We start from the raw sequence: 25,767 nt of genomic DNA, 5'->3' as shown, positions 1-25,767 counted from the left end.
GGGGAGGTGAAATTGTGCTTAATTTGCTCCCATAGTAACAGAATTAATCCATTCATGTGACCAGGACCTTCATGCTTTACTCACCTCTTAAATATCCTACCTCTTAATACTGTCACTATAGCAATTAAGTTTAAACCTGGGCCTGGGAGGGGATAGACTTAAACCCTTAGCATTCTAGTTAAACCTCTATTTTTCATTTGACATGCAACAATGTGAACTAATTACCCAAAGTCATACATCTTGTGAACAAGTGACAGAGCCAGCATTTGAAGATAGTCCCTTAGCTCACAGGGTACACATACACCACCACCACCACATTTACATGCACTTGCTTGTCTGTAATAAGTAATCACAGAGAGTGCATTATGCTCTGTGCTTACTCCTGTTGAGATCAGAGTGGTTGGTAATCTCTGACACTTTCCCATAGAAAACTTGGTCACAGCTATTTTTCTGGGCTATGCTTTCCGAAGCAGCAGCATCTGTAGGGTTCCATCTGACTGCAGGTATTTGTTCTGCCCTTGCTCCCCGCTACAATATAAAAGCCAAGTTCATCATGGAAGTCTGCAGAACTGCAGGTCCTCATAGCACATGGTAGCTGGGGAGAGAACAGAGGGAATGCAGCGTTGTAAGACAGACCAATGCCAGGACTGGGAGTAACAGAGCTAGATAACAAGCTTTTTGATTTTTCTTTTGCCTTTAATTAGCCCTTTTAAGTTAGAGGCAAGTTCAGGGCCAAGAGTAGAAAGCAGGAGGCCAGAAGCTGCACAGGGCTGGTGCTGTCTCCCCAGCCAGTCTAAAAAAAGGCCAGGCTGGCTTTTAATGCACAGTATCAGTTTCCTTTGATTTGGCTGATACCCGAGTTACTTTGCTCTGGCCTCTTGTGACAATTCATTTGGACTCAGCTCAGACCACACGTTTCATATGGCATTGACATCAGCCAGGCCAGGCTTCTAAAGCTGTCCTCAGACTCAACCTTGTTGGCATCCCAGCTTTTCTTCAACCCATTCATAAGAGTTTTGAGTGGATTGAGGTGGAGGATGGATAGGGATTCTATTTTGCCTTGAGTCTGGGGCTCTTATGAGTCCTATAACGTGGGAGGGAAATCTCAGATGGTGTCTGTCCTATGAAAGTTCTACTATAGAAAAACGGCAGGTAGAGAGACAGATACAGGAGGTTGACTTTTAGGGTTTTATGTTTTATAGGCAGAGTGAATGGTGGTAGAGCTGAGGAACTCCAAGCCTGTGGCTTTTGTCATATCCCAAGCCCTGGGGAGTCCAAGGTGATGGGTCTCATCCTTCCTGGGATGGGGTCAGCCATTTCTAACCTGTAGTGGGCAGCCTGTTAAAGTGGACCAAGGCCCTGTGTCCCTCATGGGCTAAGCACTCAATGTCTAGGGATTTCCCTGGTATGGCTGTCTATGCTCCTGTCCCTTTCTCTGGCTTCCTGGGGTCCTTTGCACCATAGTAGCCTCTGTCTGTAAATGAATGGAGGAACCTTGTAAGCCCCAGGAAAGTGCTTGGAAATGGACTCTCTGATGATGGATGCCAAGCTCAGTCTCCAGGAGCCCACAGTGTAGAGAAGAGCAGATCACTGTGGCTTGGGTGACAGGAACAAAGTAAGTGAATGCGAGTAGCCATCATCACTCCTTCCACTGAAATCTTCAGAGACTTAGAAACAATTGAGAAGCAATTGCGGGTATCAGGCAGTCCTGATTGAGAATGCTGGCACAGAGGAGGGCACAGATCAGCTTCCTCACCTTGACCTCAGAGTGACCTTGAACTAAAAAAGTTTGAATCCATAGGGCAGGAAGTATTGTCAAGAATCACTGCCTCACACCTGTCAGGCCCTGTTACTGATATCAGGGAATGATGGCTGTGTAGCTGGCTGATAATATCACTTAAGCATTCACATGGCACCTACTTGCCAGTTTACCAAGTCCTTCATTGCCTCCCTTTCTTGTCTCTACAGTTCTGTAGAAAGGGCAAGCAGCCTGTCCTGCTTTGTGATCAGCTAAGAATTTCTTTTGGCATCATCTGCTACAGATCTGAATTCCCAGCCCAGTATGTCTTCCACAGCAATTTAGTGGCATGCTGGTGATGCCCATAGTGATTGGCAGTTCCTGGGGTAGGGATGATCTAGTTATTGCAGGGCATTAGTGACTTTGGGGAGATGGTAGTGGGAACTGGCAGTCCTTGCAGGCCTAGAAAAGTCTGCAATGCAAGAAGCAGAACTACGGACGATCCAAACGTCTGTCTGATGTCAGGATTTATGCACTGGCCCTGTCTTTCCCGTGATGGCCACAAACCTATGGCATGAATTTACCTCCTGCTGGATAGGGGACATTATGGGCATGAAAGAGCCCCCATTCCATGTGCAGCGGTGAGGCATCAGTTGGTGGGAGCTATCAGTTTCCCAGAGAGAAGACAGGGTCACCCCCATGGACTCCGCTGGACTGGCCTTTCAGGCCGGCTAGTCAGTCAGGTTAGTCTGGCGCCTGAGATCCTGAAAGTCCATGAAAATGAGCATCCGGTATGGCCAGGCGGCCTTCCCAAGCCAGTCTCTGCCTGTCTGCTTACACTGTTTTCTTTTCCCTCTCCGCAGGAAGTGTGGCTCTAAGTAGATGGGATTGTTTCCTGTTGTTATGGGAAGGCAAGGTTTGCTCTTTCTGCTTGGTTCCTGGCCTCCCTTGGCTCAAGAGCTCCTCCTTTTCCCCACCCCATCCCTGCTTTCTCATCTCTACCTCTCATGCCACACATGATCCTCTAACATATACACTGTGTACCACACTCATGTTCCAATAAGTGCTCATATCCTAAGTAAATCACTCACTCAGCCCCAGCCCTCATCCCTCACCCCCTTCCTCTCACCACACCTTGACCTGAACGGCAGATTTCTTGCCTGTTAAATGGAAGCTCCAATCCTGATAGAATCAAGCCTTCCCTCTGTCTCCTTGCTACAACGCCTGACTCCAGTCAGTATTCAGGCACTAAACCCACTCACCCACCTTATTCTTTTCAGTCAGCAGGATGTGTAATGAAAGTTTCATCCTGGCCAATCATCATGGTGTTTTGAGATATTGGATAATGGGCAAGCCCTGAATGGTGTGCCAGGTCTGGCAGGAGGATGCGATCTGCTGTTGGCCTCCTCAATTGGACGTGTTCTCTCAGGATGGTCCTCCCTGAGGATCCACACGGAGAATGTAGATCTCAGGAATCACTCATGCTGAATTTTTTAACACAGATAGCTGTCAAGAGACTTGAGCACAGCGCTCCTGAGTTGTGAAGTAGACAGTAGGACTTCCCCATGCTAAGATAACACTTCGTGTCAGCCCAGCACAAGGTCATGCACACCTGTGTATGCCCCTGTCTGTACAGGCCTTTGCTGTGTCTGACTACTCCCTTGTTGATGTCTTTTCTGTTGCTCTCTCCCCTTTCTCGGTGTCTTGCTCTAACTTACACTTTCAGCCTTTTTTGTCTCCTTTTTTCCATGACTTGTTCTCATTCCTGCCCACATACTATAGTCAGTTCAGCCTCTTGTCCATCAGCACGTAGGCCAGCCTTGCTTCCCATTCCAGATATAGATTCCTCAGCCTTCTTACCAATGCTTGGGCTGGCATATCCCAGGCTACTGTCTTGACCAGGATACTGGCCTGGGAGTATGAATCTTAGTGTTTCATTCAGTGCCAGCTCATGAGATATAACAGGGCTACTAAGCAGTTTCCCTTTTTAGTTTTATCCTCAAGGATGAGCCTTTTCTTTTGTATTTTTACCAAAAGACAATATCCATTTTTTGAAGTGCAGAAGAGAAACACAGCCAGTAATAAATAATGGTAGACACTGAGCACCTTATATTTGTAGGACACAAACATTTTCATAGCACTATCCTGCATGTCTGCCATTGGTTAAAATACAACCTTTGGGACACAAAAGGATGTGATAATACTGCTGTTAGCTTATTTTTCTTCTGCAATATGTACTTCTGAGAGCTCTGGGCTGTGTCTACCACAGATGTTATATTTAATATCCCAGGCCTTGGCACAGGCCTCCCAACACCTGCTGTCCTTTCTGCAGGACACATTCCGAAGGAGAGGATATAGTTCCTGCCATACCTTGCTGCTGTTATCCTCAGGTCTCTCTTAGTTTGTTTACAAAGGCTGAAGGCAACGGCTGTACATCAAGATGGTACACTTGCTTGTTTCTTCTCAGGGACAAAGTTAGCGGAAGAAGGAAGAATGGATGGCAGCGGAGACCTCACCATTTGGGCTGTAGATTACCTCTGTGTGTGTGGCGGGGGGGGGGGGGCTGTAGATTGCCTCTGTGTGTGTGTGTGTGTGTGTGTGTGATGTGTTTGGCCATACATGCCATCCAGGATCTGTGAGGGAGAAGACAGCCCATGTCATGCTCCGTGTCATTACTGTATCTCTGTCGGTGTTCCAAAATATAATGGGATTGATTCGGCTGATTTATCTCGCATGCAGGCTACATTACCCAGACTCACACATGGGTCTGAGGAGCACAAGAGGAAGATACACAGCAACAAGAGTGGGGCTAATAAAATTTATTTTCACTAACAAGGGACTGACCTAGCCATAATTCAGCCTGGCCAGCAGGGCCTCTGCTTCCCTCTGTCCACCAGAAAACATACAAACCTAATCATTGTGGCGTTCCTTGCTTCAATTAAGTTCAAGTGGTGGCTGAGGCTGCCTGACATAGACTCTGGGAGGGAGAGTAGGGACTGGGGGCTGATTGGCTAGACATAGGGGCTTTATCGATCCTTGACAGGCATTGGCTGTGTCTGATATCTGCAGAAGGGGAGGATGGCTTCATGATGGTTTCATTGATATGTTCATAAGCTTATGATAGTGTGCATAATAGTGTTCCCTGGGGTTTCTTAGGGGTCCAGTTTTGGCTACCAGGCTAGCCCCTCGTGTGGCTGTCACCTGTGCAGACCAGATCCTCTTGGCAGGCTGGCCCATGGCTCTGGCCTGTTCAGACCTTCCCTCATCATTAGGCCATGCCCTGGCTGCTTGTCAGAAGGAGGAACCTGGGGTTCTTGGCAGCTGAGCTAATGAGGAGAAGGTCAGGAGTCTAGCCTCCTGGATCCTGAGCTGATTTTTGACTGCTCTCTTCAGCAATCCCTGTGGGTGCTGCACTGCTAGCATTTGCTATTTGTTACAGCCTGGTCTGTAGAAAGTATGCCCTGGATTAATCACCTTCTCCTGGGAATACAAACTCAAATTAGTGACCTTACTTCTTCATTAGAAAGCTAGCTTGTTTTTCATGATGAGTGAAAGATTCCTTACATCCTTGATGGCATTGGGCCATCGTTGGTCTTAAGACACAGAGATTTAGAAATGAGTATAAAAGGTTTGGTTGCCGTCTGTGGTAGTTAGGTACTTTGATGAATTAGTTCCACACATGTTTGCCTTAGTAGTTGCCCTATCCTCCACAGAACTCCAAATCTCTATTGTGATTTTTGGTCCCTTCCTCGCCTTTGGAACCCTAGAGGCAGCATTCTGGGAAAACTTGCCTGCAATTTGTTGGACTGTTTTTCCCATTTGGAGACTCTTTTCACTACTCCCTTCAGTAATCTGTTGTCTAACTAGGTTATTGTGGTGTGGTGTGCTGGCTCTCCCTCCTTTTCCCTATACATACTCATTTTCTCTATAATCTCACTGAAAAAGACGCAATACAGAGCCACTCTGAGATGATGTGCTAATAACGACGGAGAGAAGGCCACATTCCCACATTCCAGTGCTCTCCCCTGTGCTCCAGGCCAGTGTGCTGGGGTCGGCCTTCACTTGAACACATTTGTCTGGCTTCTTTTCCCAAGTTCCACCACATGGGGTTAAGCACAGGCCTCAAACAGATTGTCATAAAAGAGCAAGAATCATAAAAGAACAAGGGACATCTATATGGAATGGTAAACCAATCAGAGGGTTGAAGAGTTGTGCTTTTAAATTTCATTGTCATTATTATTATTGTTGTTGTTGTTATTTTATTTGTGCCTATACTGGGGCTTGAACTCAGGGCCTTAGTGTCATCACCTAGCTTTTTCAGTGAAGGCAGGCACTCATCTCTTGAGCCACAGCTCCACTAATCGCTTTTTGGTAACTAATTAGATAAGGGTTGCATTGACTTTTCTGCCTGAGCTGCCTTTGAACCAGCCTCTGTGATCTCAACCTTATGGGTAGTTAGGAGTAGTGGCATAAGCCACTGGGACCCGGCTTCGATTTCTTTATTATTACAGCAATAATGGCCCAGGCAGATGGGAATATTGATGAAGCCAAGCCTCATCTTCCTACCAGACTCCCAAAAAATGGTCCCTTAGGACCTTCTGGTCTTACCTCGATCCCTGAGGAAGTAGAGTGGAGAGCATACAGAGTTGTCTCAAGGGGCTGTGCTCATATTGTGTATTCCCTGGTGCATTTATGAACGCCTTATGGGTCAGTGGTCATCTTTGAGATGTAACTCCCAATAAGTGGGTGATCATTATTACTCTGTGCTACAGAGCTTTACAACAAGAGTCTGTATTTAGACATGAGCTATTGCAGCTTATCTGATCAATATCTCCTTTACAAAAAGAAATCCCAAATGCATAATTCACTGATTCCCATTTCCAGCAGAGGCCTGCTGTGGCCAGTTCTTGGAGAGATGGGGGGGGTGGAGAGGGATTGAGGGAGACAGGGAGAGAGGTATAGATGTAATTAAAGGGAAATAATTTAGGGCTGTTGAGCATGAAGAATCCAAAGATCTTTTCTTGTCTCCATCAGCAGGCAGCTTGTGGGCTTTCTTCTTTCTCTCAGGAAAAGACAAAGCCCTCCTCCAGCCAAGGTCCAAGGGCCCCTTCAGGATAATGTAGAGTGCCTTCTTCCCTGGGCTGTCTCCTTTGAGGTTGCCTTCTAGCAATCCTGGAAGGAGCCTTTGCTGAAGAGCAGTTCTTTCCTTCTAGACTGGGAATTGGGGGTTTGTTCGGGTTACTCTCCTCTCCTGGCCTTGGTTTCTCTCCCTACCCTGTAAAGTGTATGGTATGATCTTGAGTTTTGTTTCCCCAGGAGTAGTATGCAATGAGAATTAAGGAACCCTGTACCCTAACAGTGAACAGGGAGTTGAGCCCAAACCTCCCCTTTCTCACCTGCCCTGCCTCTCCTGCTTCTTTGAGAAATCTTTGTCTGTGCCCTTAGGTGGTCCTGGCTTCAATACTCCCCAAGGCATAAACAGATGGCTTGCTAGTCATGGTCATTGCTGAGGTCTGTCCCCTCAACTAGGAAAGGGACCATCTGGGGAGCAGTAACACAGACTTTCACTTTTCTATTCCTGAGGAGGCTTCCCCTAAGTGCTTACTCCTTTGTAAACACTTTGAAACAAAATAATAAGTGAACAATCAATATCATCATCTTCATTTAGTATCTCAGTTTCTTTCCTCTGTGGAAGGCAAGGAGTTTAAGTGGGCTAAGTTTGATAAGAAAATAATGTCACTAGAGACCTGTATGACCCCACAGAGGTGAGCCTGGACAGACCTCTGATGGCTTCTCCCTTATTTAATGGACAGGAGGCTTGTACCACAAGTTTGAGGTGCTTAGGACTTCATGTGTGGGACTGGACAGTACTTTTCCTTTCAGGAAAGGCAGGTTTACAAAGGATTCTTCTCTTTGCTCACTACGGGATCTGCTCACCAAGCCCACTACTGATCTTGTAGTTTCCATTCAGGGGTCCAGAGCAAGCAGTGAATGACATCTTTCCATTCCACAGGCTCACCTGGTCTGCCTTTTGGGGCCAGTGTGGGATATTTGTAAACAGTGTATACCCAGGGTAAAGGGGGTAGCCAGTGGCTGTGGAAGAGACTATGTCCCGGAGCTCAGCTAATTGGCCCACAGGGGGGATGATGTTACTGACCTGTACCTCATTAGCACTGCCTTTGGACCACTGAGCTCTGGCCTACTTCTGACCTTTCTATAATAAGGGCTTAATGGTGCTTCCGCAAAGGTGGGGTAGTTGTAGGGCTTGGGCCAAAACAACTCTGTGTGGCAGGAGAGAGGCCATGAAGGATAGAACAGGGGCCAAGCCAGGTGGAGGTCAGAGGTGATTTCAAGATCAGGTACCAACCCTACCTCATCTCCAAGATGTTGGCATCACTGACAAGATGATGGCTGGATTCTTAGGAGCTTATCATTGAAGCCTAGGGTGGGGAGTGATGGCTCAGGAGCCTAGGGAGCTCCTCAGTCTCCCAGGCCTTCCTCCCTCCTGCAGCCTTTTTCAGAGCAGCTCCACACAAAGAGATACCTCTGGGCTCTTTGGGGATACTACTAGAAGACGGACACGGCCAGCATTGACAATCCCCTTTCCATGGAGATGATAGAGCTTTTCAGACTGCCAGTCTCTGCAGAGTGGGAGCAATTTCCCTGTAATTGGTAAAGTAACCGTAACTGCTCTGTCATTTGTATGTAGCGACACGTAATTGCACAGTAACCTTTGCCGCTATGCACGAGGGAAGCACGGTAAGCTATTAGATTGTAATTCGGATTGTCAGCTCCGGCTCCCTATGCCACCTTACCAGGGCTCTTGCTGCTCAGCGGACCATTGGGAGGCTGCCACAGGGCCACTCGGCACCCAGGTCCAGCTGGGGTCCTGCCCTCTGGTAGCTGACTCAGCCAAGAAGGGCTGACCGTGGGGACAAAGGCCAGGATGGGGAACCTCACGGCTGGGATAATGATGTAGGTACCCAGCCCCCATTCAGGTCTTCTGATGGAGAAGAGTGGCCTGGGTTACAGATCTAAGATTTTTAAGATCCGAGGGATCATTTCTTTACTCCTTCATCTGGCCTCATTGGTCCCACATCTCTTCCATCTGACAGATCTTTAGGGGGTGTTACCTTGTCTATTTATCTTGACCAGTCTAGACTCTTGATCTTGATAATACCTGCAAGGTAGATGCCATAGATTTTCTTAGTGATGCTGAGCCTCACAGAAATCAGCTGACTTGTCAACATGCCCACAGCATTGATTACATGCTAAATGTGTCAGTCTCCATGGCACTGTGAAGTATGTGCTGTTATTAAAACCCCCATTCTACAGGTACAGAGAGTTTAATTGACTTACCCAAGGTCACAAGGTATTAAGTAGCAGAGGATGGGATTCCAACCTAATTCCATACTGTTAGCCACTGTGAAACCTAGGTTTTATTTATTATTCATCCATCCATCCATTCATCCATTGAACTCATGTCTTAACCTACTATGGGCCAAGGATTAAGGGTACAAAGACTCAAAGGAGCTTATAGTCCTTGAGCTCATAGTCCCTGAAATTCAGTGAATCACTCATCTTAATTTACAACACACATATCCCATGTGAATTATGGGGGTGATGGACTAAGGATACAATCTTCCCTGACTAGGGAGAGAGAAGACACATAGGGGCATGGCCCTGCCAAAGGCTTCTAGGTCTGTTGGTGGTGTTTCTCAAGTGGGCACCAAATAAATCCCTTTGTAGTAGATCTGCCCTTCATTTTAAGAATGGCATTTCCCTGTAATCAATAAGCATCATAATGGCAGCTGTAACTCACTCATGGGTGTTTGTGGAGTACCTGGTGAGGATTAGCATGTCTAGCCTCCTGATTACAGCTGAGACTCATCCTGGGTCCTCTGCTTATGGCTCTAATCTCCCTGTTAATGGGACCCAAGGGAAGACCAGACCAAGGCCAGAGCAGATTCTCTCCATCTCCATTGCCCAGGGTACTCAGGAATTTACCTGCTGAAAGCTTTCACCAATTAGTCTGGAAGCTCAGCATTTGCTATCTTTCTGCTTCTTAGCCTACGGGCCCTAAGGGGCCCATCCTGCTCCTTTCCTGTGCTGTAATTATCCCATAGCTGCTGCTCAGGAGATACGCTAGGGCCACCTCTCTGCAGCTACTCTTCTGGGCTGGATTTCTTCTGAAACATTCACATGAAATGCCCTTCATTGTTGATGTATATCCAGGTCATCATGGGTTCAGTTGCTCAGTCCTCATGACAGTTTTGCCTTGCTGCTGACAGCCAAGGAAAGTGAGGCTCAGACAACTGTGGGAGCAAGTTGTATATCTAGGAAGCACCTAAGTGGTCCAATCCTGTGTGTTCCCCCCTTCCCTACTACTATTTTACTGTGAAAAAGTCCCTCACCCATCATCCTAGCTTTGAGGAAACAGAGCCAGGTCATTTCCCATGGCAGCTGGAAGACCTCAGTAGTCACCCAGACTTAGACTGTTCTCGGTCAAAGGCCTTGATCATACCTTCCTTACTTGGGCCCTACCCAGAGGGAGAAATTGAGCCATGGAGAAGGCTGGAGAGGTAGGTGTCATTGTCCTGGATGCCTCTTCCCATGTTCTCCTAGGGCACAAGTGGAGAATCTGAGCCCCCATCTCCTGACTGAACCTGTCAGGTTGCCTGCCCCACAAGTTAAAGAAGGGAAGAACCCTGGGCTTGAGTTTTAAGGCTTGAATGGCCTTCCCTTCCTTAATGGAAACATTCTTTCCTTAGGCCTCCTGCTGTATGACATGCTGCAGCAGAAGTGACTCAGAGGTTCCTAGCTTTCTAACTCTGAACAACTATGATGCAGTGATGTAGTTATCCAAATGCATGCTCTGCTTTTATAGATGGCTTTGAGTTGCTTGTTTAGCCAAGGTGAAGAATTGTGATCAGTAACCTGGCTGCTCAGAAATACAATTCTAGGGACCAAGAGAGAGGAAACATCCCTCACTAGATTAATGAGGAATGCGTGGAAGTAGCAGAGGAGCTGTGAAACATAGACTATCTCTTTCCATGTCTCAGTTTCCCTTTAGGAAGAGTAGATAATCCTTTGACCTTGTTTATTTGGAAAATAGGTCCTTATGGGGAAAATGCAAGGTTTTCTGGTGGCAGAGGTTCTATAGCACAGTTATCTCAGGCAGGCCTGAGAACATTAGGGATGTGGTTCCCTGTAAACAGGATACAACCATAGTTAATAATGATGGAGATCCAAGCAACCCAGACTATATTAGGATCACTGGTAGGTTGCTGTGGTTGAAGCTAGGATAGGACAGATATCATCCTTCTATCATCCTTCTCTTCTTTCTTCTATCCATCTCATTTACCTTCTGCTATCTTTTTACTTTCCCATTTCCTCAGTAGAAGAATGATAGAGATCATGCTAGACCTTGAACACTTTGCCCTAAGTTTATGGTTCTTTTTATGTGATATGGAGGGCATTGATCTCTGGGCTTTGCACTTGCTATGCAGGTACTCTACTACTTGAGTTGCACTGCCAGGTCTTTTTGCTTTTGGTTGTTTTAAAGATAAAGTCTCTAGATATTTTATCTGGGGCCAGACTACCTGGACTATGATCCTCCTATTTATGCTTCCTTTGTAGCTAGGAAATGACAGGAACAGGCCACCACACCTGACTTTTTGCCTGAACTAGCATCAAACCTTTATCCTTCCAATCTGCCTCCTGAGTAGCTGGTATTATAAAGATGAACCATGATACCCAGCCATGGAGGAAAGTTGTATTCCGTCTGGGATGTTGGACTAGGTGATGTAAGAGAGGCCAGACTCTGTCAAAAGCATGGGGCAAACATCAATTCTGCATGTGGTTACTCAGGCCACCCATGGTCCCTCTGTCTTTCCTGACTGCTGCCACCATGGAAGAAGGGAAGAGGCCACAAAGGCTTTATATACTCAGTACATTGTTCTTCCTGAGGTGCATGATTCTTGCCTGCTCCACTTCTGACATGGAACAGAAGAGCCCCAGGCCCTAGAGAACTGAGCTGGCCACAGTTACAGGGCTATATTGGCAGGAACCTGCCTGCTGTTCTCTAGGTGCCTCTTACTTTGGTGGGATTGAAGCCTTTTAAAAAAGTGGCACCTTGTATTTTATTTCATTCCTTTCTCTGAAAGGCCCAAAGACTTTTACAGGCATGAGCTCAAGAGGCTTTATAGTGGCCCATCAAAAGGCAGGGTTTGTTTCCTTCATCTTTATAGAGTGGAAAATAAAAGCACTGGAAGACAGAGTAACTCTTCCAAAGCCACACAGTGCCTTCAAGAAAGGATGGATGACCAAATAAGTTTCCAGCCCCTTACAGAGCACCAAACCCTGCGGAGAGCTGGGGCTTCTAAGCTACCATTTGGAGTTATTTACACTCCCTGAATCAACACAATCCTGAAGAATTTGTATTAGATGATCCATTGATGAACATTTTTCTAGCTCTTGAGTTCCCTAACTTCACACCTCTGCCATTTCTCCTTTTTAACTTTTCCCCCCTCCTTGTTTAATTTTCAGCTCCTAACCATCGATGACAACTTCTGTGGCCTGGATATGAATGCCCCCCTGGGGGTCTCGGAGATGGTGCGTGGCATTCCTGTCTTCACAGAAGACAGGGACCGTATGACTTCAGTCATTGCGTATGTCTACAAGAACCATTCTTTGGCCTTCGTGGGCACCAAAAGTGGCAAGCTGAAGAAGGTAGGGATAAAATACAGTTATTCTGATTATTGTGAAGACTGTCTGTCCCCTCAGGGATAGAATCTGTTTTGCCAATTTCTGGTTGTCACCTGCCTGATAGATTGGTAAAACAAGTTGGAGTTGAGAGATTATGTTGCTATTGAGGTCATGACCATGTGTCTTATATTTGCCTTCGTATCAAGGTGTTTGTGGGAATCAGGCTTGGTGAATGAGTGGGTGGGTTCCTTCTTCTCTGGAGCTAGTTTGCTCATATGTGGTATGAGCCCAGCATTACTGGGACTGTCTGAATGAATGCTGCACTCTTCAACTTGGGTTTGTACCCTGATACAAGGGCACAGGAGGTGGGCTGGGGAGAGGGATGTGACTGCCTGCCCCCCTTCTCGACGATACGTCCGTCTGGAGTCTATTCAGTGAACTGATGGAGAAAGGCACAGACCTGTTTTAGTTGGTAATGGGGCTAAGATCCAACTTATGGGATGAAGAAATACCAAATATGGATGCCATGGGAACCTACACATTACTTAAGATGAAGTGGACTAATACCATCTCAGGACCTGGCCTGTTCCCCTTCTTCCCCAGAAGCTTGTTGGTTCCCAGGACACTGGGCAATCTTGGCCCATTGGCAGTGATAGAAACAACTGATAATTCCAGGAATGTTCACTGCTAAGGCTTCTACTCTTAATAAGTTGGAGCAAGCCTAGGATGCTCTCCTCAATGGAGTTCAAAGCCTGTTTGACCGTGTAGGCCATATGTCTGTTTTCCGTTGGCTTTATAGTTGCTCTCTAGTCCTTTCCTAGGAAATTGTGTTGATTCCATGTGGAGGCTTCTGATTTGTTTTAGCCTCCCTTGCAAGTCTCTGGACCTCATATGATTCAGATTATGCAAAGAGCACTGCTCTTGAAAACTGAAGTTTGATCCCTACTTTCTGTTTGTTGTATTTCTGGACATTAGCTCCAGGTTGCAAATCTAGAAGGCTGCGTCCGAGTCTGTTTGGCCATCCTGCCATGAAATAGCCCAGAAAATGTCTCTGTGAACTTAGTATCTTTGTAGCATAGATTGTCTGGAATGTGACCTTGTCAAGAGACAAGGGGGCAGAATGAGTAAGAGTGGGGGATGTGTGTGCAGAAGACCAGGGGGTAGAATGAGCAAGAGTAGAGGATGTGTGTGCAGAGAAACTATATGAGCAATGTATGGAAAATAAATAATATGCTCCACAGGGCACCATGACACCGTGTGAGGAGGGCATGTACTGTATGTCTCGTATCAAACAGGAAGCGAGAACTTCCTCATTATAGTATACTGCCTTCCATGTCACAACTAAAGAATAATTTATCCGTTGTCTACACATCCTCAAGAATTATATTTCCTAGGTCCCTGCCCTTTCTGAGAAGAACATAGTAAATATAATTGAACCTTTTCAAGCTGCCTGCTCTGGGTGATTTTTACTGGAGATGCTTAGAGGAGATGTGACGTGGGTGTGCTGTCCCCACATAGCTCCTGTGCCTGATTGTTGCCATCTTCCTGGTTCCTAGTAGTCACTTCCAGTCAAATGCCTATTGGCTCCCGTACTTTTCCTCCTCCCTCAGTCTGTGGCATCCAGCTTCCCCTGAGTTAGGAAATCAGATAGCCAAATTTGCTGAAATTGTGTCTAGATAAGTATAGGAGCTTTTTAGCAGACAGGCACTCATGGACATTTTTCCTTCGCTGCTCAGATGGCTCTATTTTTTCCCATTTCTATTATTGAATGCTTTTAGTTTGCTAGAAAAGTGAGTGCTAAATCCCAAAGGCAGTACTATAGTTTGGGTCTTGAATGTTCCCCAAAGGCCCAATTTGTTCAAAGTGTGCTGTGTGTATGTGTGGAAATATCACAAGGAAATCCTCTCTTATATAACTGTATTAACTCAAAATAAAATAAATAAATAATAATTTAAAAATAGGAGTAAGTATAAAAAGGATCTCTTTTTCCCATTAAAAATTAAAGGAATTGGCTCTCAGGGTGGTGATATTGGAAGGTGGTGTGACCTTTGGGAAGTGGGACCTGCTGGGAGGCCCTGATGTCATTGGAGACCATGACCTTGAAGTTGATTATGGGACCCTGTTCCTTTTCTTTTCTCTCTGCTCCCTTTCTTTTCTCTTTGTTCTCTGGTTCATGATGTAAGTAGTTGTGTTCTACTACATGCTTCTGCTATAGGACAATGGGGCCAAGCAATCTCAGACTGGAAACTTTAAAACTATGGGCCCAAATAAGCCTTCTCTCTTTATAAGTTAATTATCTCAGGTATTTCCTTATAGTAATGAGAAGCACTATTGAGAGTAAGTAATAGGCAAGGCTTGTGGGTGAAAGTTTAACTCTTCTCTAATGAGCCCCCTCCCAGTGTCATGGAAAAGAACTTCTTCCATTGAATGAAAGTCCAATGACTTCCTCCATTGCTCTATAGGGTCCATATCATCAAATTTCCTATCAGCTGCCAGTGGCTCATGTACTTGCTGTGAAGACGGTAGATGAGTATTTATTCTTTTTGTCAGTGTTGTCTGAGCCGATTGGAATATGATGTCCATGAAATGAACATTGAGAGTTCAGAACATATAACAATAGTTAATGGGGGAGGGGGAGAGGAAATACCCATTTCCTGACAGCTGCACTGTAAGTCTAAGACAGCCATCTTGCAAATGTGTGATGTTGGTCCCAGGCTGGACTGAGGCAGATGGCAGCTGATGCTCTCATCTGTAGAAGCTTGTCTCCTTCCAGGAAGGTCAAATGCAGATATCTCTATGAACAAGGATAAGGATACCCCAAGAACCTGGGCAAACAAAGGCTCAGAAACAACCATCCTGGGGCAAGCAGAGCAGAGCCAGGCAGAGGCCACTTGTCAGAAACATGTAACTGTGGGTTTGGGGCTTTCTAAGCCCAGATGCTGGCTTGTATTTCCCCCATTTTCTTTTCACGGGTTTAGATAAGAACAGCTCTGTTTCGGCCTCATGGGACCTTATATCTAATTTCCAGAGCAGTAGTGGGACCAGTGAGGCATAAACACTTGAAAGCTAAGAGCAGAGGGGTCATGTGGAGAGGAATGAGCCATCTCCCCTCCTGGGGAGCACAGTGCCATCGAGGCAGCTAAACTTTCTGCTCCATAGGCTCAGAGTGGCAGCAACTTAATAGTTTTGCTCAAGCCTAGCGTCCACTTCTGCAAGATCAGCACAGTTGGCTCCCAGGCTGGGGCTGAGAGGCAGGGTAAGGAGGGTGGGGGAAACAGTCTAAGTTGAAAAAGGAAGGTCGGGCTGCCATGTCTGTTGCTTGAAATAATAAAAAGCCAAAGTGGCTGGGGCTTATTTATTTATTTTCTAGACAATAGAATTTCCCACGGCTCATCACTCACTGGGAGCCACATCCCTTTCCTTGTTAAAAAAAAAGTCTGACTTGCTTTTCTAAGAGATTATCAGACTGCCACCACCTTTTTGGGCAGAGGCCTGGCTATGGCAAACTGGAGGCTGCAGGAGGACTTTGCAACAAGTCATGTGAGCGATTGAGCGCAGGGTGTGAGAATAATGGAAATCACACAGTAGCCGTAATTACAGAGTTGGCTTCTCTGAGCCCTGTAATAATCTCCTGTGTGTCTCAAGGGCCTTTCAGAGTTCTTGTCAGCAAGACAAGAAACTGGAAGTAGGCAAGGTGGGTGGGAAGGGGCTTGGGAGTTTGCTGAGAGGAAGGAGTTGGCTGAGTGTTTTGGGGTCCAGGAGCTAGACTGTAGCTATCCATAGGCTACCTTCAAAATTACTGACTTTTTATTTTGTTTGAAAGGTATGGGTCCCAATTATTCACAACCTTGCCTTTGATGACCATAATTTCCCTTCTTGAGCACACACATCACAGGAGGCAAGGGGAAAGGAGGTGAAGTAAATGCCAACTTGGATGTCTTTTGTGTATATTCTGATATAGTATGTGTGTGTGTGTGTGTGTGTCTGTGTGTGTGTCTGTGTGTGTGTGAGTGTGTGTGTGTGAGTGTGTGTGTGTGTGTGTGTGTGAGAGAGAGAGAGAGAGAGAGAGAGAGAGGGGAGGGGGAGGGAGAGGGAGAGTGGGAAAAAGTTGCCGGGGAGGGACAACTAGCAATGGACAGGAGACTGAGCTACTCAGGAGACTGAGATCTGATTATTATGGTTTCAAGCTAACCTGGTCAGGAAAGTTTGTGAGTCTCTCATTTCCAATTAACCAGCAAAAGAAGCTAGAAATGAAGCTGTCATTCACATGGTAGAGTGCTAGCCTTGAGTGAAAAAAAAAAAAGCTAAAGGATAGCACTCAGGCTCTGAGTTCAAGCCTCAGAACTTGCACCCATACACACAAAATCTGGCATATGAATGAATACTCCACTGGCTGTTAAATTTTCAGCTATAATTGAAAACGGTGAGGCAAACACCATTTTGACTTGTGTAAGTCTGTATACATCTAAAAACCTTTCACTCTTGCTGGGAGACTGGGTCAGTGTTATCTTTGAAGGACATGATCTTTTTGTTTGACTATTTCTGATGAAATCCTCTCTCTCTCTCCCTCCCCCACCTCTCTGTGTCCCTCACTGCCCCTTTGCATTGCATTCTGTCACTAAGTGATCATATTTTATGGTGGCTGCTCAGCAGCGAATTACTGCCTGACATTAGTGGGGAGACTAATGTTCATTGTGAACCAAAACACCATAAATTTCCACTTGAGGTGTGATTGCTCCTTTGTTTTGTGCTTGTGTCTTTCCTGGATTTTTTTTTGGTATTTTTTTAACAAGTTAAACTATTTGTCTGGGCACCAATTATGCCTATAATCCTAACCACTCAAAAGGCTGAGATCTGAGGACCATATTTGAAGCCAGCCGAGGCAGAAAAATCTGTGAGACTTCTATCTCCAATTAACCCCCCAAAAGCCAGAAGTAAGAAGCCATGGCTCAATTAATAGAATGCCAACCTTGAACAAAACTGCTCAGCATCAGCACCCAACCCCTGAATTCAAAGACAGCCACAAAACCAAAATGAAACTAAACAGAAACCACCTAAAAAACCATTTGTACCAAAAGGGTGAATGCTGGTTAAGCAGAGCTTCTGTCTATTCTTGTCATGAGCCTGCAGACACGCACCCATCTGGCTGTGAGTGTTCTATGCCATAGCAGCCTTTTGGGATGGGAAGCAGGCCAGCCTTATCAGCAGTGCTCGTGCAGATTCCTTTAACCATTCTAATACTTTACTTGAATCTATTTTGAAATCAATTTGCTCATGTTCCCTAGGCCCTCCAGTCTGAGTATAGAAGAGAGCCTAGATTGAAGTTCTTGAACTCAGGGCCTAGGCTCTGTACCTTAGTTGTTTTGCTCAAGAATGGCACTCCACCTCTCAAGCCACAGCTCCACTTCTGGCTTTTTGGTCTCGAATCTGCCCACACTGGCTTTGAATAGCAGTCCTCAGATCTCAGCCTCCTGAGTAGCTAGGATTACAGGTGTGAGATTAACTACCTGGCTTAAGCTCTGAAGATGGGTGTAGAAGTCAGGAAATCTCAGAGGTGTCTAGTGTGGGAATTGCCCATTGACTGGGAACTTAACATTCTGGGCAGACACAGAGTTACATACAAGCTTGGTCAGTTATGCTATGTGTTCCTCATACCTGCGCTGCTGCAAGTTTGCAACAGAAAGGAAGAAACATGTGGAAGCACCTTTGTGGGCTTATTTCCACAGAGGGAAAGGAGCAGGGAGGGAGTTTGGGTGATTGATGTTGCTGTGTTATTTTGTACTTTGTAACCTGAGCTTTCCCAAGTATTAAAGCTGCATAGATCTTAACCTATGCTCCACGTACATGAAAGTGAAACTGAGGCTGCCAAAGATCCGTAGATGCACAAGGGATCCTAAGCTCAGAAGAGGGGCAGAGGGCCCCTTCTGTCATTAGTCCTCTCAGTCTGGAAATCCTGAGGCTGGCTTTTCGGGCTAATTTTACTTCATGCCAACCTGTCTATTCTCAATCTCTTTTGCTATGTTTTAAGTTTATTTTCTATTTTGTAGTTAAGGAATGAAGCGTAGCTAGCCATTGTTCTCTTAGGTGTGTTTTATTTTTGCAAACACCATTAAGCCCTCATTCAATCATCCCTTTAACATAAATGTTTCTGCATTGACTTTGTGCTCTGACCCTATACTGTTTCTCATGACTCTGCGTATAGGTTTACCAACCTTTCCTGTGTGTTTCTGAGCAATCACAGGTGGTCACTTGAGGCTAACCTGAGCAAGCATGGGAGATACTTGGCCATGGTCTCTGCCACAACCCTTCTCAAGGCTGCTCAATGCTAATGGCCAGGTTTGGGCTCCTTCTCCTCCCAGCCTCCTCTCCAAACCCAGGTCATAATCTCCAACCAAGAGCACTCAGGAGCTCTTGTCATTCTCCTTCCCCAGTCATCATTGCTAATGCATATGATTTAAGGAGATTGTTTGGAATGAGTTTTGCCAATTCGAGATTTATTGATACACGTGCCACTTTTTAAAATCATATGTGTGTGTATATATACATTTGTGTAGAAAGATCCTGTTCATAAATTAAAATGCAAAGACGTTCAAATGGAAGAAAGTGCTGCGGAAACACCCCAAATCACAGAGCACATTCAGTCAGCTGATACACAAATGTCAGACACGCCAGAGGAATTTATCCAGTGACACATGCAATTGAAGTAAAATATTGTGCTTTACAAGAACATATCATTAGAATGAAAACTAGCAGCATATCAGGAGTCTGGCCATGTAACCAAGACAACAAAGATGGGAGAGGAGGAGAGAGATGATGCTTAGAGGAAGAGGCAGAAGGCTTGGAGCAGAAGTCCCCCAGCAATAAATGACCCCTTACTGCTGGGCCCATCCCTTCTAGACTCTAGCTCGAAGGATGGTAGGATCTAGAAGACAGTCCCTGAGGATAGAACTGATGGAGGGCTTTCCTGCCAGAAATCAATACATCTTCTTTGGCCATGTTGATGGGGAGATGCGGGTGGCTGCTTTATATGATGGGTCTGATTTATAGCCCACCAGTTGATGCTCTGATTGAGTGGGGACTCTTCTGAGCCTCCCTATTGTTCTTAAGGGACTTCTGTGCATGTGGCTGTTAGGTTTGCTTCTTGATGGTGTCATGATGCTTTTTTTCTATCATCTTTGGTGACCTTTTGAAGCTCTGTCAGGTCTCTCACAGTGACATCTTAATCTCTGCCCTCCCTAGGTGACATAGATGTGTGGCTGTCTATTGTGGTGTAACAAACTACCCCCAAATCCAAGGGCTCAGTACAGCATTTGTTACCATACAGTTTCTGAGAGTCAGGAACCTGGAGTCCTCTGGCTTAGGGTGTTGAGAAGGGTTACAATCATCTTAAGGTTCAAAGCCAGGAGGCTTCAAACAGCAATCCTCTCCATCTTAGCACCCAAGCTGCCAGGATTACAGGCAGGACCTTCCAGTGCCTAGTTCTGGTGAAGTTTGTTCAAGAAGCATAGGCTTAGATTCTGGGAGGACCTGAACTTACATCTGAACTTGGTCTGAAGTGCCATCTGCTAGATGGAGCTGGCGTGACATGTGGGAACTATAAACCCTTCCCCCACCCCTAGTGTGGCCTGCAACATGGATGAAGGGTTGCTGGTGGTACTGACTGCTTCTCTTCAGCTGAACTCTGGGCTTTTTTGACTAATGGGGAAGAAAGACCACAGGCTTTTGGGTAGGGTCATTGGTTCATGGAGGGAAAACAGAGTATTTACAAAATAATCCTTTTCTAGAATTAGTAATAGCTTTACAATGTTAGTCACATCTTGATTGTCCAGAAATTATAGGAAAGTTTCAGCATTTGTAGTTGAAATTGTGTGTGTGTGTGTGTGTGTGTGTGTGTACTGGTCCTAGGGCTTGAACTCACGGCCGGGATGCTGTTCTTGAGCCTTTTTTCCCCCTCAAGGCTGGAGCTCTACCATTTGAACCACAGCTCTACTTCTGGCTTTTGGGGGGGTGTGCTTAAAAGTTTCACCAACTTTCCTACCCTGGCTGGATTAGAACCATGATTCTTAGATCTCAGTCTCCTAAATAGCTAGGATTACAGGTGTGAGTCACGGGTGCTCCATGAGATTTTTTTTTTCAGGAAAAATGTGTTTATTTGCTTCATGTGGAAAATACAGTTCATCAATATAGATGATCTTTCTTTTCCAGTGTGTCACAATCTTGTCCTGATTAAACTGCAGCTATGCCCAGAGTAGTACTCTGAAGGTAACACATGTTAAATAAGAAATGTATTGGAAGAAGGACTGTGGAAGGCGGTAGGTATCAGCTAGTTTAGGCTAAGTTATATAACAAGTGACTCCTGGGTTTAAGGGGCTTATGAGAACAAAGGTTATTTCCAACTCACATTCTTGTGTACCTTGAATTGGTACCAGCTACATGGTACACCATTCATCTGGCTGGGCTGGAGAGTGAAGAGTAGCCTGTATTTGGCACATGCCAATTTCATTGCAAGGGGAGAAACAAGATGCAGAAGCCCATAGTTGCTAAAGCTGCTGCTTGAAAGTGGTGTTTCTTGTTGTCTCTCCATTTCACTGGCCTCGACAGAGTGAGTGGTGTGGGAAGGGGAACTCTGCCACAGGAAGGACCTGCTGCATAGGTGGAAGGGAAAGTGGGAGAGCAGAGGAAAACATTCTATCAATAACTTTGTCAAAACAGCTCCCAATAAGGACTACTGTAGGAACGTCAACCTTCAAACCAGAAGTATCTCCTTTTTATCTTCTGTAATATGGCCTGCATTTCTGGTTAGTTTTTAAAGCTCACAGTTACTTCTTCCATAATAATAAATGCTAGAGCATGTGTGCCCCAAAGTTAAGATGTGGCTGATTTCATTGTGGTTGACCCCAGCAGTGTCGGAGTAGCATTCTCTTAAGTCAATTCTCTCTCAGCTTGTTTTCTTGTGATTTACTTTTTTCTCCCCAAATTGAAGCTGGAATTGTTCGTGTTCTTCCATTAGTCAGGCTCTGGAGGTTTGCATCTCCCTAAATTTAGTTTTCTTGAAAGTGAAGGCACTTTTCTACTCAGAAGCAATGATTAGATTGTGTGCAGCAGATGTCTCTTAGATAATTAAATTATTCAAATTTATTGAGTCATTCCTTTTACCTACAATTAAATAGAGCCTCCCAAATTAATTTTTCCTATGTAATTTAACTTCCAAAGATTCCCTTTTTTTTTTCTTCCTGAACCCATATTGTTGACTATGAATTCCAAAATCTCACTCTGGACGCAGGCAGGATTTTGCACTTTTGTATTTCTTTCTTGTAGACCAGATCCACAAAACTGGTTATGGTTCAAGACTAGGTCATGGACCTGATGTGGGTCCGGCATTGCCACGTGCTGTCTTTTCTCGGGAAATGACAGGCACATTTGGAGTTATAAGTCCAGGAAGCCATCCTGGAGATGGGCTGAAAAGCATAGATATTAACTTAATTCCTGGACTGCCAAGTTCTTAGCTAACATGTCTTAAGTTTGGGTTATGTGGGTGATGGGAGAGGAGGCACTGAGCAGCTGGAACTGGACACCGCAATGTATCTGTTCACAACTGAGCTAATAGCAGCAATTATGAGGACATGGTCATCGCATCATTCTTGTAAGGAGTTGCCCAGTTGTGATTGTGCTAGAAGGGGCCCTCTACCTCATTCTAAACTCTTTCCCTTGTATTTTTAAGTAGATAAATATATGTCCACACATGGCCCTCCTCCTTCCCATTCATAAGCATGCACATATACCTGATGTGTATGAACACAGACCTTCATTCACTCAGCAAAGCCAAGAGCCCCATGCACATACAGTGAGGAGTAGATACAGATCTTTTCTCTGCAACTTTCTCTGGGGCAGATGCCCTGGGCTCTACCCCTTAGAAAGAACCACTAGCTCCCTTCTGTGCTATCTTCGAAATTAGCATCACACCCTCTAACCAGTTTCCCTCTGATGTGCCCACTTTGGCCTTGAGATGATGACAGAGCACAGCTATTTAGCTGTCAAATACTCTGACAATTGCCCAGATAGACAGCCATCAGACTGGCCTCTTCCTCCTGCATGTGGGGTGGTAATGGGTCTTGCAGTTGCTCTTTAAAGTGCTTCTTGCATCTGGCTTTAATTTTAATGTCTTTTGCTTGCTGACCTTGCTTCCCAGCGGCCAGCCTAAGTGTGATTCCCATAATTAGCTTAGTGATAATTTAATCTCTCTGCTTTAAATTTGATTGTTTTGGAGGGACTTAGGTCTGGGGATCTGGAAAGGGGTCTTTTGCTCCTTGCTGACCTTTGCTTTTGAATGAACTCTTTCTCTGCTCGTGGACAGAGAGAGAAGGAAATGGTTGGGTTGTTGGAGGTGGGGGGATGGGGAACACTGTAAGAAAGAGGACTGTGGGTCATGAATAGTTTCTAGGCAGGAAGCTGGAATGAAGTTCAATTTTCTCTCCCTCTCTTGTCCTCTCTGTATAGAGAGTTCTCTTTCTTTATCTTCATTTTCTATGCCAAAATACGAAGACATACAGGTGTAGACACAGTGAGCAGCCATCTTTTCAAGCTCAAGGAAGATGAGGAGCGAAAGGCATCACTGAATTTCACCCTGCTGCCTCCTCTGTAGATTCTAGGTGCCCAATGGTCTTCATGGCAAAGTATCAACCTAGATCTGCATATGGGACCAGTCATGCTCTGAAGAGTTTGTAGGCAGCCCTGAGCAATGCAGAGAATGTTAGCGCTGACAGCCAGGAAATCTCAATTTTGTTTCAGGCTGTACTTCTGATCTGGGACAGATTAAACATATTCAAGTACGCACCCTGCATATCACTTCTGCATGAGCTGTAGGCCACAGGACATCAGGTTTACAGAGCATTCTTTGATATACCAGGATGGAGGAGGGGAATAATTGAAATGAAGAAGATAGTGAGGATCCATTTGATTTTTTTTTTCTTGATAGGCTTCTGAGGAGATTCTTCAAACTCTGTAAACAGCCATGTGAATCCTGGCTGGGCTGGAAAGCAGAAGGAAGGAGGGCTCTAAAGGTTGGATTTCTCTAAGGGAAAATCATATGCTCCAAATAGATGCCCTAACCAGCCCTTGTGGGATTGAAATGTGTATGTGTGTTCATATGCACATACACACATGTGTTCTCACGAGACCTCTTGGGAAGAGTGAGCCCAATAAGGAAGACAGGATATTACTCAGCCAAACCACCTGTCACCCCTTACTAAACGCCCTACTGCAGTGATCTGCTGTACCAGGGGCGAATGACCTGTGAGAGCAAGCCAGGCCAGGCAGATGCTATGCTGAGACCCTTGGACTCTCTCCTACTACCTCCTTCCTGCAGCCTGGAAACAAGGTCTTTGATTTATGAGCTAACTTTTAATTAAAAGAACAGGAGAAAATATCTCATTTTGCCTCTCCAGGATAAATGGTTCACAAGCCGAACTAATTTTGTTTCTTCCCCAAGTGTCCCAGGGCTGTAGGTGGTGTGATATGCATGCGCATGTGTAGGATGACCTTGACTCAGGGCTGTGTTTCTGATCCCCAGGCCAGGTTTCCCTGCCTCTATCTTCTAGGCCCTGCCGCTGACTGGAATGTCTGATTCCAGGTTCTCCTCCAGGCCCTGTGTTCTGCTATTTCCCTTTGTAGTGGTTTTTCTGATGTCTTCACTTGAATAGTTGCCTTCTGTCAGTTCTATTCTAAGGGCCTGGTAGATCTTTCCTCCCTGTAACCACAGCAGTGTTTCCAGTGTCTTTTGGAGATTTTACTTGGGTGGTCACCTTAAATTCTCAGTACATTTTGATTTTTCTGACAGCCTTCATTATGCTCCCTTGGCACTTTCTGGGGCAGAATTGATCAGACTCTCGACCCTTATACTTAGGAGCTGATCCCCTCTAATATGACTGAAACTGACAAGGGAGTGGCATCTAGTGTGCTTGGACAGAAGCTCAGCCTTTCTGAGGTGACAACATTTATTTTCCTTCATTATCAATCACCTGTCGTAGGGTGATCCTGATTGCTCTTTTTATAGTGGACCCTCCTTTTTGGAAGTACTTATTCCACTTGGCAATAAATATCAAGTGCATTTTTAGTTAACTTTCATACCGCCCTTCATCCATTGGGCTGACCATAGGCTATGGTGCCAATTGCCAGGGGAAGAAGTCATTCCAGCTTAAGGACCTTTCAGGCACTCCCCTCTTGCTTTGGGGGCATCATTGGAGTAGCTCTTGTGGCCTCTTAGCTCCAAGGACACGAGGGAAAAATCTAATGACAAAACACTGACAAACCTCAGGGGAACTACTCAGATAAGGTCAGAGAAACCTGAAACCCCACTGTGAATCCTTGGAGGGGAAGGTAGCTAGGGCCAGTGACAGACCAAAGGGCTTGCACTTGTTGGCATATCCTTACCTTTTTTTTTCTTTTGGCTACTGACTCCTTGCACAGGACAAGGGCAATTGCCTCCTTTGCAAGCTTTGACATCCTGGACAGTAAACAACAGAGAGAATGCTCTCTCCAGCCTTCCTCTGCCTCTGCCCGCTGCTGAATTTATAAATACTCTGACATGTGATCTCCGGATGGGGTCAGAGGGGAGATTTACATAGGCAAAGAAGGGAATGTTCAACGCTGCTTGCTGTTCATTTCCAACTCACTATGCTGGAACCTGTTGGATTCACCCAGAGACCTCATCATACAGTGTCTGGAGTCCTGGGGACCATGGGGGAAGAGCAGAGTAGTCATGTTGCCACTGCCCTATCCTGCCACCTGCTGGCTACTACCTGTACTTGCTCTTCTTCGTGATCTTGTGCTGAGAACCTGAGGGACCCTGGAGCCTACCAGCTAAATCAGGGACCCGCAGTGACATGCACTTCCCAACTTGTCTAAGTGATGTTTTCCTGAACACTTTGAGGCCCTGGGGCTATTCTGCAAGATGAGATCATCAGTGCTAAATTTGTCTCTGCTGACAGCCTGGAACTGGGTTCCCAGGGCCCCTGGCAGGCTTGGGAGGTAGCCAGCTGGGGTGTGTCCTGCATGCTGCCAGGTTCCTGCCGTGACCACTGCTGTCTGTTAGGAGGGCGTTTTCTGCTTCATTGGACAGCTCTCACTTTTCTCCTGACATCCTCTTGTCTCGTTTGTTTTTTGTTTTTTAAATTGCTTTTCTGCCCACCACCCAACCTTGAACTTGGCAGGTTGAGTGGACTAGCCTAAAACTCTAACCTCAGCAGTTCTTTGGAGGTTAGAGAATGTAAAGAAAGAAGTTAAAAAAATGACCATACTAAGGGAAAGCATGGTAGGTGTGAGAG

The 25,767-nt window shown here is 45.6% G+C and overlaps 1 protein-coding gene across 3 annotated transcripts in view; it reads left to right on the top strand.

Annotated features, from left to right (window-relative positions):
* Plxna4 (plexin A4) overlaps positions 1 to 25,767 on the top strand; it is a 422,862-nt gene that overhangs the window by 72,278 nt on the left and 324,817 nt on the right. For all 3 annotated transcript variants that reach the window (XM_013021638.1, XM_013021639.1, XM_013021640.1), the window contains one exon: positions 12,287 to 12,469. In XM_013021638.1, coding sequence (XP_012877092.1) covers positions 12,287 to 12,469 — 183 coding nt within the window. The remainder of the gene's footprint in view (positions 1 to 12,286; positions 12,470 to 25,767) is intronic.

The sequence above is a fragment of the Dipodomys ordii genome, unplaced genomic scaffold, assembly GCF_000151885.1.
Source record: "Dipodomys ordii isolate 6190 unplaced genomic scaffold, Dord_2.0 Scaffold56, whole genome shotgun sequence".
NCBI lineage: Eukaryota > Metazoa > Chordata > Mammalia > Rodentia > Heteromyidae > Dipodomys > Dipodomys ordii.
Note: the sequence above shows the minus strand (reverse complement) of the source record. Positions and strands in the feature narration are given on the sequence as shown.